Raw genomic sequence first — 12,536 nt, forward strand, 5'->3', positions numbered from 1 at the left:
GCACACCCCAAACATAAGCTTCACTACAGCAAGTTCCACTGCTCAGTAACACTTCATACATAAAACTCCCTCTCTCTCTCCTGCTACAATAAAGCTTTTCAGGTTTTGGAAGAGGCAAATGAGGAAAGCCCTCCTCATGTCCTCTTCACTGTCAGCTGCACATTCTTTGCCTGTCCTTCTGCACTTGACATTCAAGTAGTAAACTGTGGCAGATCCAAGCTGCCCTGCAGATAATTGTGTGAGTTCCAGAACATCATGCCAACTTAATGCAAACAAAATTCTTTAAAGCCATGAAGATGTTCCTTCCTTCCCCCTCCCAGTTGCATATGCTTATTTTTCAACACTTGGCAACAAAATGAACTTACTAGGTCACAAAGAATTAATTTTTTTGTTGTTGCTTTCCTTTTCAGCTTCCTTAATTAGGACTCAAATATTTGGTAAGTAAAAGGAAAGAAATGCACTGTGGTACAGAACTATCAATATTAACAAACAAGTCACATTTCCAGCTTTTAAAAATATTCTGTTTGAAGCTAAATCAGCATATCTAAAATTGACCTATTTGGAGTAAGTATGTCATGAAGTTTGATATTTAGGTCAGTATTTTTTTCAATAACTTCACTCTGTCCTGAAAACAGGAGTTCTGTTCACCTCAGGACATTCACATACAGGAAAACCAATCCTAACACCTATTCACCAACCCCTTCCAAAAATTTGCTGGGGCAGAGCATAAGAGCTGTCTTGTCTAAGATAGATTTGACTGTTAGAATTAATCAGATTATGCAGGAGTGATGCTCATTTTTAATTAAATGGCCTCTGCAAACATAGATTCAAAACTTCTCTAGCATACAAATATTTATTGCAGGAGTCATTTGTCTTTTTCTGGAAAACCACTAAAAAGTCAACATTGCCAGTATTCTGTGGGGAGAAAGACTGCAGAGCAAGCATTCTTTGCAAAGTCTCCTCTCAAGATTAAGCTTGTTATTTAAAAGTTAAAATAACATCATCATCTAGCTCTTCTGAAGTATACAGAAGACAGATGTGAAATCTTTTTTTCATAGTTAAAAACTGAATTGAGTGATTTTAATTGAAATTTTTTACCAAGGATGTCCTTGTGTATTAAAATTTATAATTAAAGCTGTCACAACACTTGCAAAGTATCAGAAGCCTCAGTTTCCAGCAGCGTATATCAGAAGACCACAAAGGACTGCAGAAAAACTACCACTGAACTTAGCACAAATGCAGGTTTTAAACCGAATGCCGTTAAATATAATCTAGATTTAAAATACAGTCTTAAATATTATTCATAACAATTCACAAAAGTACTCTATACAGCACCACCATTAAAGAAGCATATGTAAGCACCATGTGACATAGCCCACAACAAACAACTAGAAGCTAGGGAGCCATAACATTTCTCTCCCTAAATTAGCTTGCCTTTAGACATACAACGCTTTACATGGTATTTTCTTGGTTAGGAAGAATATTTCAACATCTTTGAACTTGAGTGGTGTCCAAACACCTGAGGCAGAGTACCTGATATAAATGCTAGTTGTTTTTTTCTTGAGCGAGAATGCTAGTGAGAATGACAGAGCTGAAGCTGAAACTTTTTCTCATTTATTTGTACATGTGAATCAGGGACGGTGCAGTGCCCAATCACGCAGTTGGACATGAGGAAATCTGAGTTACTTTTGCAGCATTACTAGTTTCTCCATTTCTGTTCTTCAGAAGCAATGTTACTGCACAGACAACTGTCAATACAATTGTGCTCGTCTGTCTTTTTCAGTGTAAGGGTAGAAAACCCAAGCATTACAAAAAAGCAACTTGAAGTGGCAAAGTACTGTTTCAAAATCCATGAATCCAGAATGCTGAGCCTTAGTTTTGGGGGCTGGGCGGTGGAGTTGGGGAAAAGGCAGTATTTTATTTTTTCCCTCAAAGCATGGTTCACCAACAAAACGAATAGCATAGTGGGTTCCTTCAGTTCTGACAGCTGAAAAGATACTGCAAACTATGTATTTTCTTTCTACTCTTACATAAGAAAAATGGGAGGATCTCATGAGTGCATGGGGGTATGTTCTCATGCTGGCTATCGTCCCAATGCTGTTAGTCATTTGGTGAACCAGAGAGAAAGAGAGAAGCACAGCATGGCACAGAACAAGCTTATGCTGCCAGTAATTCAGAGGGGCTTTCTGGCCATTTATCTCTACTTCTAAAGTTCATTGTTTTCCACTGTTTTCCTCTCTCATTAGATCTGCCTTTCATTTATCTGATGTCAAAGCCTCTGGAGATGAAAGGGCACTGCTATCCCAGAGAGTGACAAAGCGGCAAGAACTCAAAAACCTGACAGACCATGCCCCACTGTCTCATACAACATGCCTTGGGGATTTTTACCCTGAGGCTTAACAGACCTGAGCAGGGATGCCAGAACAGCATCTTTAAAGATAATTTTTAAACTTACTAGAAAAAAAAAATATTATCTAAAGGACACTCTAAACGATGTATGTGTTGGGAGGTGCCACAGTTACTGCTCAAGGAAAGTTTGACATAATAATCAAACCTCTAATAAAACCCAACAACCCTGGCTGTACCACTGGCAATAGCTGGATAATTCCTGCAATCTAAAAACATAAAATAGATCTAGTGTGCTACAAATGTGTCTTAAGTAGTAATACATAAAAGCAAGTTGCTTTAACATAATAAAGAGCATAAACACACAGCCCCATCAAGTATAAAATTAATAGACAGTTTAGGCCCAACAAGAAAACCAGAGAGAGAGAGTGCTGACAGCACAGTAAAAGAACTTGTGTGGTAAAAATAAAAAAATCAGTCATTCAAGATGTGTAAATTATTTTAGAGAGAATTTATCAGAAAAGTGACAGGCATTAAGAGATAATACAGGTAATTACAGAAACAATCTTTCAACAACACAAAGTGGACCAGAAGATTCAAACAAAATAATGCAAGGCCTGAATTCTCTTAAGAAATTGTGGTCTAAGCACAGTATAAAATTCAGTTTATGAAGGCTTTAGTAATCTTTTTACTGACATAAAACGATTACTTATTAAAAAAAATAATCAAATCATTATAAAACTAAAAACAGATTGAACATTTCCAAGCCAGAAAAATATTCCTTAATTCTAGCAATTCAATCTTCAGGCAGTGTGTAAGTAGCAAATTTTTTAAATCCAGCACAATTTTAGATTTTATTAACACTGAAACAAAGCTTTTTAACTGGAATTTTGACAGTTGTATTTGTCATCCTTTTTGTTCCAATGATCTCACTCCATCTGTCCAGCTGGATCAAGGTGAGAAAAGGGATAAAGTCCAGCACAGCACTTTGTTTACACAACCGTGGTAGAACAAAGTCTCAATACAAACACAGAAAAATTCACCTCCCTTGTCTGCTGTTATTGAGGGCTCCCAAACTGAGGTTTTGTTAGGTACCGCTAACAGTAACAGTTTATGACAATGAACCCAGAAGAGGGACTATATTACTTCATGGAGAAGACAGAACTGGGGGAAACACTACTAACATCCTATTGAGGCAGGAATTAGCACTCTCCTCACCTTTGATGCTTGTCGAAGCCATCGCAAATATTCAGTGAAGTTATCAAAACAAATGTAGTAGGTCTGGCTCTGAGGTCCAGAGGAGCTAAATGCTAAACAGTGCTGGTGCTTTTTCACTTCTTCCACCTACAGTAGAGACAAAAAACTGTTAGTGAACTAGAATCAAAAGCATCTACAGAACTCCCCAGGGCAAAGTTAAAAGTGTGCCCAAGAGGAGCACTTCAAGTAGAGTTGGAAAAACCCTCTCAAGCACTCAAGATGGATCTTGGCTGTCAAATATTCATGGAATCTACACAAGCAAGGAAAAAGACCAGAAGGACAAAGGAACCAAATGAGAAAACCATCAAGAACGTCAATATTTTAAGAGAGACCATAAAAGGTTTCCCAATGAAACACGTTTAAGACTGTCTTTATACAACCTAAAGAAGTACAATTTATACTCTGGGTTATTAAAAGCAGGCTTAAAAAAATGCTTCTCTTACAGCCCAATTAAATTTTTTGGCATTTCTCAACTTGCTAAAAAACACCCAGAATACATCATTCAGCTACCATACACGGTAAGTCCCACACAACTTATGGTCTCAGTGTCTCAGCACTGCATTCTGGAAAGCCTTTGCAAACCAGGAAGTGAGGAGTATTTATGGGGTTGAGGAAGGATATTTTTTGAGCAATAATATAAAAAACACTTAGTTATGTGCCAAGCATCCTCCTCCCAAGCTTTGTCAGCAGAAGCTCTCAAGTACTTTTTTCTCAGCTTAGTTCTCCTCTTCTTTTAAAACTGGTTGTCAACTTTCTGCTTAACAAAGTCAGCATATTTTACATTACACAAGGTATTTTTGTGCAAAAACAACTTAGAAATTCCATATTAAGCAATTAAAGAAAAAGTGTACGCAATCTCTTCTCTTTTTAAATAATTAAAAAACCCAACACCTTTTTTGTCTCAAAGAGAAGGCAAATGGACACTTGAATCCTGTCCTCTCCAGTGTGTTACAGCCAGGAATAAAATTCACTGTCAGAGTTCAACCACTGCTGCTAAAGGGAAAATATCTCTACTTCAGTACCTCCAGGGAAAAGCTGAAGAATCACATGCAGAATTACGAAAGGAGATAGGAAAAACAGCTCCTAGAAGGAAAGACTACTTTCCACATTGCTAATATAGAATATTAATGAATCAACTTTAGTCTGCATATATAACTTTGTGAAGCTTGTTTCTCTCCCAATGACTCTTTAGAATCAAATTTATCAGTATGCAAGGTAAAAGAACATTATTTCAGCTGTAAATTCATTCTCAACCTAATGATTCTCCTCCCATTATCTTGGCTAATCAAGCCAATAATAGTACTCTGAAACACTATTTAGGCTGAAATAGTCATGTTGTAATCTTACTGCCTTCACTAAAATTTCACAGATTCACAGAATGGTTGAGATGGAAAGGGGACCTCTGGAGTCACCTGGTTCAAACCCCCCAGCTCAAGCAGGACCATCTACGTCTAGTAGCTCAGGACTATGTCAAGATGAATCTTGAATATCTTCAAGGAAGGAGACTTCACAACCTCTCTGGGCAACCTGTGCCAGTGCTCAGTCACTCTCCCCAGGAAAAAACTCTCCTTGTGTTCAAACTGCACCTCTTGTTTTTCAGATGTAATCAATAGAAAAAGAAGTCCAGTTTCAGCTCTTTAAAAGTAAATATGGTTGTTGCTGTTAGCTTATGTTAGACCACTTTTTATAAAATGCTGAATACTCAAAAAAAGTCCCATGTTGAAAGCAAGCACATGCCCTTATTGGTTAGTTTTCAGATCTTAGAGTAATCTAACATGGATAAAAGCTGGACAAAGAGGCATGGTACAGATCATACACAACACAGCTGCATGTATCCTTTGGTTGTATGCTATTGCACATTTGAAACATTTAACATTGTACACATGAAAAGGAAACTGAATGTGTTACCCTTGCTTTGCTTTTCTTACTCCAAATGTTGGCAATTGTTAAATATGACTCTGACCATCATCAAAAGTAATTTACATACTTTGATAACCCCATTTACAGAAAGAAGCTTTTGAGAGGCTAGGAACCATCATAATTTAATGTAATCTTCTCTGCCTAAAAAGACAGAGATTAAGGCAATCTAATGCATAAAATAAAATCTCTTACTTTTCCACCAATTAAAGGGAGAACATGCATCTTTCCAGTCTGGCTTTCTTTTACTGATGAAACAATTAGGCATGTTCCACAAAGGATAGCTTGGCGTCTTGTCCATCTGTTGACTGGCAAATGTATTTTCCCTTTTCGAACATTGTACATTCCTGAGAGCTGAATCCGTTCGGAGCTGCCAATGCTGTGGGGTTTTCCTGAAATAGAAACAAAAGCATCCACTTAATCATGGAAAATCTTTGCCTCTTTCACTCAAGTCAACCTGAGACTTCATAAGCAAGTTTTCAAGCTACAGACCACAGTGTGACAAATGAAACACAGCTTCTAAACCAAGCAAACAGGTAATTTAGTGTCAGCTTACTACAGGTTTCTTTTACAGGTAGAGGGATATGACCAGTTGGTATCATGGATTGCAGACCATGGTCTTGCAATACATTGAGTGACCTTCAATAGTCACAGAAGTACCAAATAATGGTAGCAGTCTTCTCTACAGGACCTGGACATTCAATGTTCATCCCAGTTGAGTTCACATTGACTGCTTGGTAACTGCAAAAGGGGTGATGTACTACATGCTGACCCACACCTTTATGCTTCCATGTCTCTTCTACGCAGCCTTAAGATCATGGTTTGAACATCTTCAATAGTTTCTCCAACAATACAGTTCATGCTCTTTCCAGCCCACCCTGTTCAGTAGGAACTCCACAGCAGAGGTAGTACACTCAGTCACAATGTAAGCAGATGCAACCCAGATAAAATCCCTCAAAGGCCCTGCTTCAGTCTGAGTAGAGCTTTGGAAAGAGTGAAGTTCTTTTGTCTGTATTGCAATGAATTAGCTATTTATAATAATTGAAATTATTAGCAAGACTACCAATTAGACCAAATCTGTTAAATTACTTCAAATGGCTCAGAGTCTACTAATTTAATCTATTAATAAGATTCTACTCTATGGAAACCATCATTAGCACTGGCAAAAAAAGACAAGCATCTAATCTCTGCTCTTACAGGACCTAATTTTTTTAAGAGATAAATGGGAAGAAGCACAATTTGCTCATTCTAATCTGAAGTATTTATCCACATCAAGTTACCCTATCAAATCTTAAACATCCTAGCCCAGATCTGAGTCACCCAAATACACTAAATCTTCTGCAAACAGAGACAAGAGGCAACCACATTCAAATTAAACCAGTTGACAATTCTGGAAGCATACCAGTGTTGGTGAAACTATGGCAGACAGCTCCCCTGGATAAACAAACCAAAGTTCCAAGTAGCTTCCCCATCATGATGAAAGATAAGTCTCTCATTTTCCTACACTAATCTATACCACAATTCTTAAAAACCAAGGAATTATTAACTAGTTAGGACTCCAGAAAAGCAGCAAATTGATTCTGTCTTTCAAACCTGGCATTTCAGATCAGTGTCAATTAAACTGCAGCAGTGACAAGTGCTGCACTTGTCACACTACTACTCCAACTTGCTATTACTCCTGCTTGTATGACAGCTCATTTGTCTCAATGAGTCTGGTCTTGCCTTGAGAATGCCTATAGGAAGACAAGACCTACACCACATGGCCTACCCACTGCCATTCTCTCACCTCCGCCTACCCTCTGCCAATTCTTGCCCTTATCTTTAAAAGCAGCCTTCTTGAATCTTCCTGCTGGTTTAATGAGCCAAGACTTGGCATAGTTACCCTGAAGCCTTGCTCTGCTCTATTAAACACTAGCATTTAGGCTACTGATGTCTGCCAGTTTGGATCTGCAGGAACATCACTGTTGCTTGAAGCTAAAAGACTAAAACTTCAATGCCCACAGGGTAGCGCCATCTAATAGAAAAATAGGTTCCTCAAGAAAGCAGACATTTCACTGCCAAGCAAATTCAAATCCAACAACAGAAGCTGTGGATAAATACTTTGCCCAACACAAGAGACGGGAAGGGAACATTCATTCTATGCAAAGCTACAGAAAGAGTGATAGGGAATACAAGTGAGTAAACCAGAGCAACTCAACCTTAATTAAACTCTAAAGCTAAATCCAACTTTACATTTGGAATATAAAGAATCTGGTTGCTAGAATAAATTATAATCTACCTAGTTATGCAGAACTATGGATGCCATGTCACAAAGCATTGATTAAAGAATTAATCACACACAGAAACAATAAAATATGTATAACGGAGTAAAAACAGCCTGGTAATATTAGGAGTATGGTTGTATACGGAATAGTTGTCAGGGATGTGGGCAGTTTCACCTCAAAAGTGACATTTTACAGTCATTTTTTGGGGCCTGTTTCTGGCTGTATTCTAACTTCACTGGAAAAGCACAATCCACTGCAATATGAACCCCTGAGGATTGCAAAGAACAACCTCAATCCCTTGGGAAACCAAGCTCATTCAGCAACATTCATTTCAATATAGCCAAATCCAACTTTACCCATACAGGAACAAAAGGCATAATATGCACATAATATGGGCAGATTTGTGTCCTGTAAAACACCAAACCTCAGAAGTTCTTTAGGATTATGGTGGATAACAAAGAGTATGAGCTTCCACTACAGTGCTGCAGCCACAAGACTTGGCAGGAAACACAACAGAATGCAGGAGCAATACAAAAGTAACATTACCCTGCCTACTCTAGTGGTAAAATGACTACCACACTGGGTGCCTGCACTTCACACAGGGTGCTGAAAAATAAGCCTTCAGGAAAGTTTCAGGGCAGGAAATAATAACAATCAGAAGCCCAAGAAACCTGATGCCTAGGACCAGACTCTCTTGGACTAGCTACTGAAATAAGGAACAGCTGGACCTGTAAAACTACTCAGAAGTCTCTAAAAGACAGTTCTTTCAAGTTTTATATAAATTCACGGAGGTTTTAAGTCACAAGTCACAGTAACAATAGTATAATCAGTAAATGTTTACTAGAAAAGCCAGAACAGAGCTACTTCAGAACTTGAAGTATTCATGCTACATATGAACTGTACTTCTTCTCAAACTTCAGATCTGATGAACAAAGTACCAGGGTAAGAATATTCAGTTATTCCTGCAAATATAAACCAAATTAAACACCCCCTTCAAACTTTAAGGATTTAAGGTGCTTTTTCCCAGCCCTTGCTACATGAAAGCTAGAAGGTTCCTGATGAGAACATAGAGAAATAAAATACTGGGCCTACTTCATCAAAGCAAATGGTTTCTCTCTTCCTATTCTTGTCTACTTCACTACATGACCAACCATGTGGTTGAACCAGATGATCTTTCGAGATCCCTTCCAACCTGGGCTCTTCCACAATTCTGTGACTCTGCAACTTGAAAAATGTATTTTTAATACTGAATCACGTTGTTGCCCTAGACTCACTCTGCTCACATACTCAGCTTCCCTGCTAAAGGGCTTGTAAGCATTAAGATTTTATAGTATCACAGCGTTCTATTATCACAGAAGGAGAGGACGGGGGGAAAAAGTCAAGAGCTGCTGGCTTATTTGGACTTTAAGTACAGGTTATTCAAGGACATGCCAACTAGTCACGGAACCAGATCCCTAAATCCACAGAAGTTTTGCAGGTAACTGTGAGCAAAAGCTATCTGACAAGAAACAGCCTTGCCTACTGAAAGATAAGCTTGGACAGACTGCAGCTTTAAAGAGCCCAGATACTTGCTGCCAGGAGAGCATAAAAGCAGGAGAAGTTTAGATGAACAGTGAGCTCTGCCACAACAGAAGCAGGATCGGACTTGGAAACAGCGTGAGACAATTGCAGCACTGGCTGCTCCTTGCTTCAACAAGGAAAGCAACAGGTAGGTGAGTCTCACATTGCCCCACGGGCAGCTCCTCTAAGAGAGGTCATCCCTGACATGCTGGGGAGCAGCGGACAAGGAAACAGACTCAGTAATGCACCTGCCTTTTGGCAGGTATGGCCTGGAAAACAACAAAATGAGAACGCACATGACCTTCTCGCAGGAGGGATGGGGTAATTTGGAATTCGTCAGAATGCCTTAAGGCTGAGGATTAAGGACCACAAATTACGGCATAACCATAGCATAACCACCAAAAATCAGATGGTTTTGAGGTAACCTACCAATAGCAATGAAAGCACTATTTTCAGTAAAAGCATCAGCAGTTCTGAAATCACATTCCTCAATCTGTTTTGCAGACCTCCCATTCAAGATTCAGAAGACAGCAGAGGATTCATAGACACCACAGGATTCATATTCAGATTTTTCTTTGGTTTTAACTATACCCAGAAGGAGCAGATGAGTTTGCACAGGGACCTCTGACATTACAGTGAAGCCAACAGTCATGCAGGTAAAACGGCAACGATGATCCTTTGTGACTTGAAACACAAATTTGAATCCTGCCAAAAACTTTTAAGATAATTATTGTTGCCTTAATCAGAGTGGAGGCAAATATGCCAGAACATCTAGAATAGTCACATACCAGAAAATGTTTTTCAAATGTTAAGCCCAATCAGAGCAGTTTTAGCAAGAAACCATAAAAAGATTATTTTTCATTCCTGTCAGGACTCCAAGACTACAGTAACTCCTAAGCACCCCCACAACAGGACTTTTGTTCTGTGCAATGCATTACAGGAGATGCCTCAAGGAATTATGAGCAGACCACTTATTTGGCTATCTTGATATTCATGGTTGAATTCCTCTCCGTTTTAGTTTGTCCCATGTCCTGGAGGGAAAGTAGTGGTATTTAGAACAGGGAAAAGCAGGGAATTTGATTGAAATAGTGGGACTGTTGTTAGAAGCATGAACTACCTGTACTTCAAAGGAAACATGGATGGGACACCAGTGATCTTTCCATTATGTTGAAGAGCTAAGACCTTACTATGAGGAGCCTGAGGAAGCTCCAGGTATGCAACATGCTGATATCCCACCTTGTGCAAAGACTTCAAACCTTATTAAATACTCACAGCCCCTTGCTTGGGATTATAGAGCAAAGCGCTTTATCCCAGCAATGGAAGGCATATGGAATACATTACCATCAGAAGTTATAAAACACCAGCTCATTATGGGACATAAAAGTACTTTGAAAAAAACCTCTCTGCAGCTATATGGCTGATTAAGTTGCAAGTACTTAATATTTCCCCCACCCGCCCCATTTGGAAAGTACAGCAAATGAAGTCTGCGTCTAAAGAACGATTTAAGACATTACCAAAATAAGAGCAGGGAGAAGTGCTGACATAAGAAACACGTCCACTTTTGTGCAGCGGGTCTTATTTTTATTACAAATATTGGTCTGACAGAATGAAAACCAAAAATTCTCCAAGACCTGCACGGTGCAGCCAGCTGGAGAGACTGCCCACCCCAAGCCATCTCGGGTGGTAAAAGCAGCTTAATTATTCAGGAGGAATAATGTCTAAGTTTGAGGCTTTTCAGAAATGACGGAATGACTCCGAGTGCCTAATTCACGGATGTCCTTTTCCTGCCACAGCTGGGCCAGCTACAGAGGTCATCATCATCTGCAAGCCGCTGGGCCCCTGGCCCCAGGCCAGTGTTGCATCACCCTACTGCATCAGCTGCTCTTCATAAGCTGTCCCTAAGCCCTTGCAGACTAAACAGGCTGCTTCCATTTCTTGAATCTCTTTTTGACTGAGGCCTTGGGGACAGCTCATGGTGAGCAGTCCAGCAAGGAGAGCAGAGAAACAGCACATGGGGGCCAGAGCTGTAACACGGTGGCTGCTGCTGGAGAGGACGGGGTGAAATTAGGGGGGGATGGGTGGCAGCCTCTTGGTTCATACCTGGAGCACCATCCCCACCATCCCTCTGGCCTGAAATCAGGAACACTTCACACCCACCTTGCTTGCAAATTGAGGCTCAGCACTGGTCTTTCCTAGATCTAAGTGCAAAGTGGCCTCAGTTAGCCCAAAACACTGGAAGCCCTTGAATGTCTTTGCCCACCCTTTGGGAAACTGTGCCACAACAGCTGGCGCTGAACCCTTGCTGCCAGATCACTCTGCAGATTTCTACTTTTGCTCAAACCTTTTCATTAAATACACATGAAGCTACTGCCTGAAATGTTTTTGAAGCTTCTCAGTCATTTAAGGCTGCTTCCCCCTACATTCTTGTCAAACTAAGAACAGCGGTGATGACTTCAGGCAAGGCCCAGTGCAATGCGATGTACAAAAATAAAAGTAGCAAGTTGGATTGAAAAAAAAAGAGGGCAGCAAAGGAAGCAGAAAAGAACAAGTAAAAACACTGATACTATTGTAATGTTCTCATTTTCATTTTAAACTTATGAAGAAAGCCTACTTACAGTTACATGCATATTAGAAGTATTTGTCCTTGTGAAGGCTCATGCTGTTGTCATTTAAGAACAAAGGCACAGAATTTGCAGGTTTTATATTTAACTAAGACCAAAGTTTCACCTCATATCTCCTATCAGCACCCAACAGGGGATGCCTTTGCAAAGGCAACAGACCAAGAACCTATATAGCAGAATTTCACTTGGCAAACCATTCCAAAACCAACAGCTGAATTTTTGCACTCAAACCTAAATTGGCTGTTCAAAATTCTTGTAAGATTTAATTCAAGGCTTTCAACTGATGCTGTATTTCTGTGGAAGATGGATTCAGTCACCATTATGCTCTTCTTATGGGCATATATCTATTAGCATAGAACTTAGTCATCATACCCCTCATTTAGCTGCACTCTGTATTAATATGAGAACCGGGGAAAGCTCTGAAGTGGTTATGTTTCTTTTAGGAAATAGCAGTTCAAGCTCTGCTACTTGAAGGCCATTACCTTTACACCTGAGAAACAAAAGCAGACCAGAAATGATGAATTTTACTGAACTGAGTTCACTCAGCTCTTTTCGTTAAAGAAATGCTCAC

General features: G+C 39.6%; 1 protein-coding gene across 1 annotated transcript in view; it reads right to left on the bottom strand.

Moving 5' to 3' along the window:
• PHLPP1 (PH domain and leucine rich repeat protein phosphatase 1) overlaps window positions 1–12,536 on the bottom strand; it is a 138,853-nt gene that overhangs the window by 58,481 nt on the left and 67,836 nt on the right. Inside the window, exons 2-3 of the mRNA XM_051612782.1 lie at window positions 5,716–5,912; window positions 3,565–3,690 (exon numbers count right to left, since the gene is read on the bottom strand). Coding sequence (XP_051468742.1) covers window positions 3,565–3,690; window positions 5,716–5,912 — 323 coding nt within the window. The remainder of the gene's footprint in view (window positions 1–3,564; window positions 3,691–5,715; window positions 5,913–12,536) is intronic.

Source organism: Apus apus, chromosome 2 (genome assembly GCF_020740795.1).
Source record: "Apus apus isolate bApuApu2 chromosome 2, bApuApu2.pri.cur, whole genome shotgun sequence".
NCBI classification, from domain to species: Eukaryota; Metazoa; Chordata; class Aves; order Apodiformes; family Apodidae; genus Apus; species Apus apus.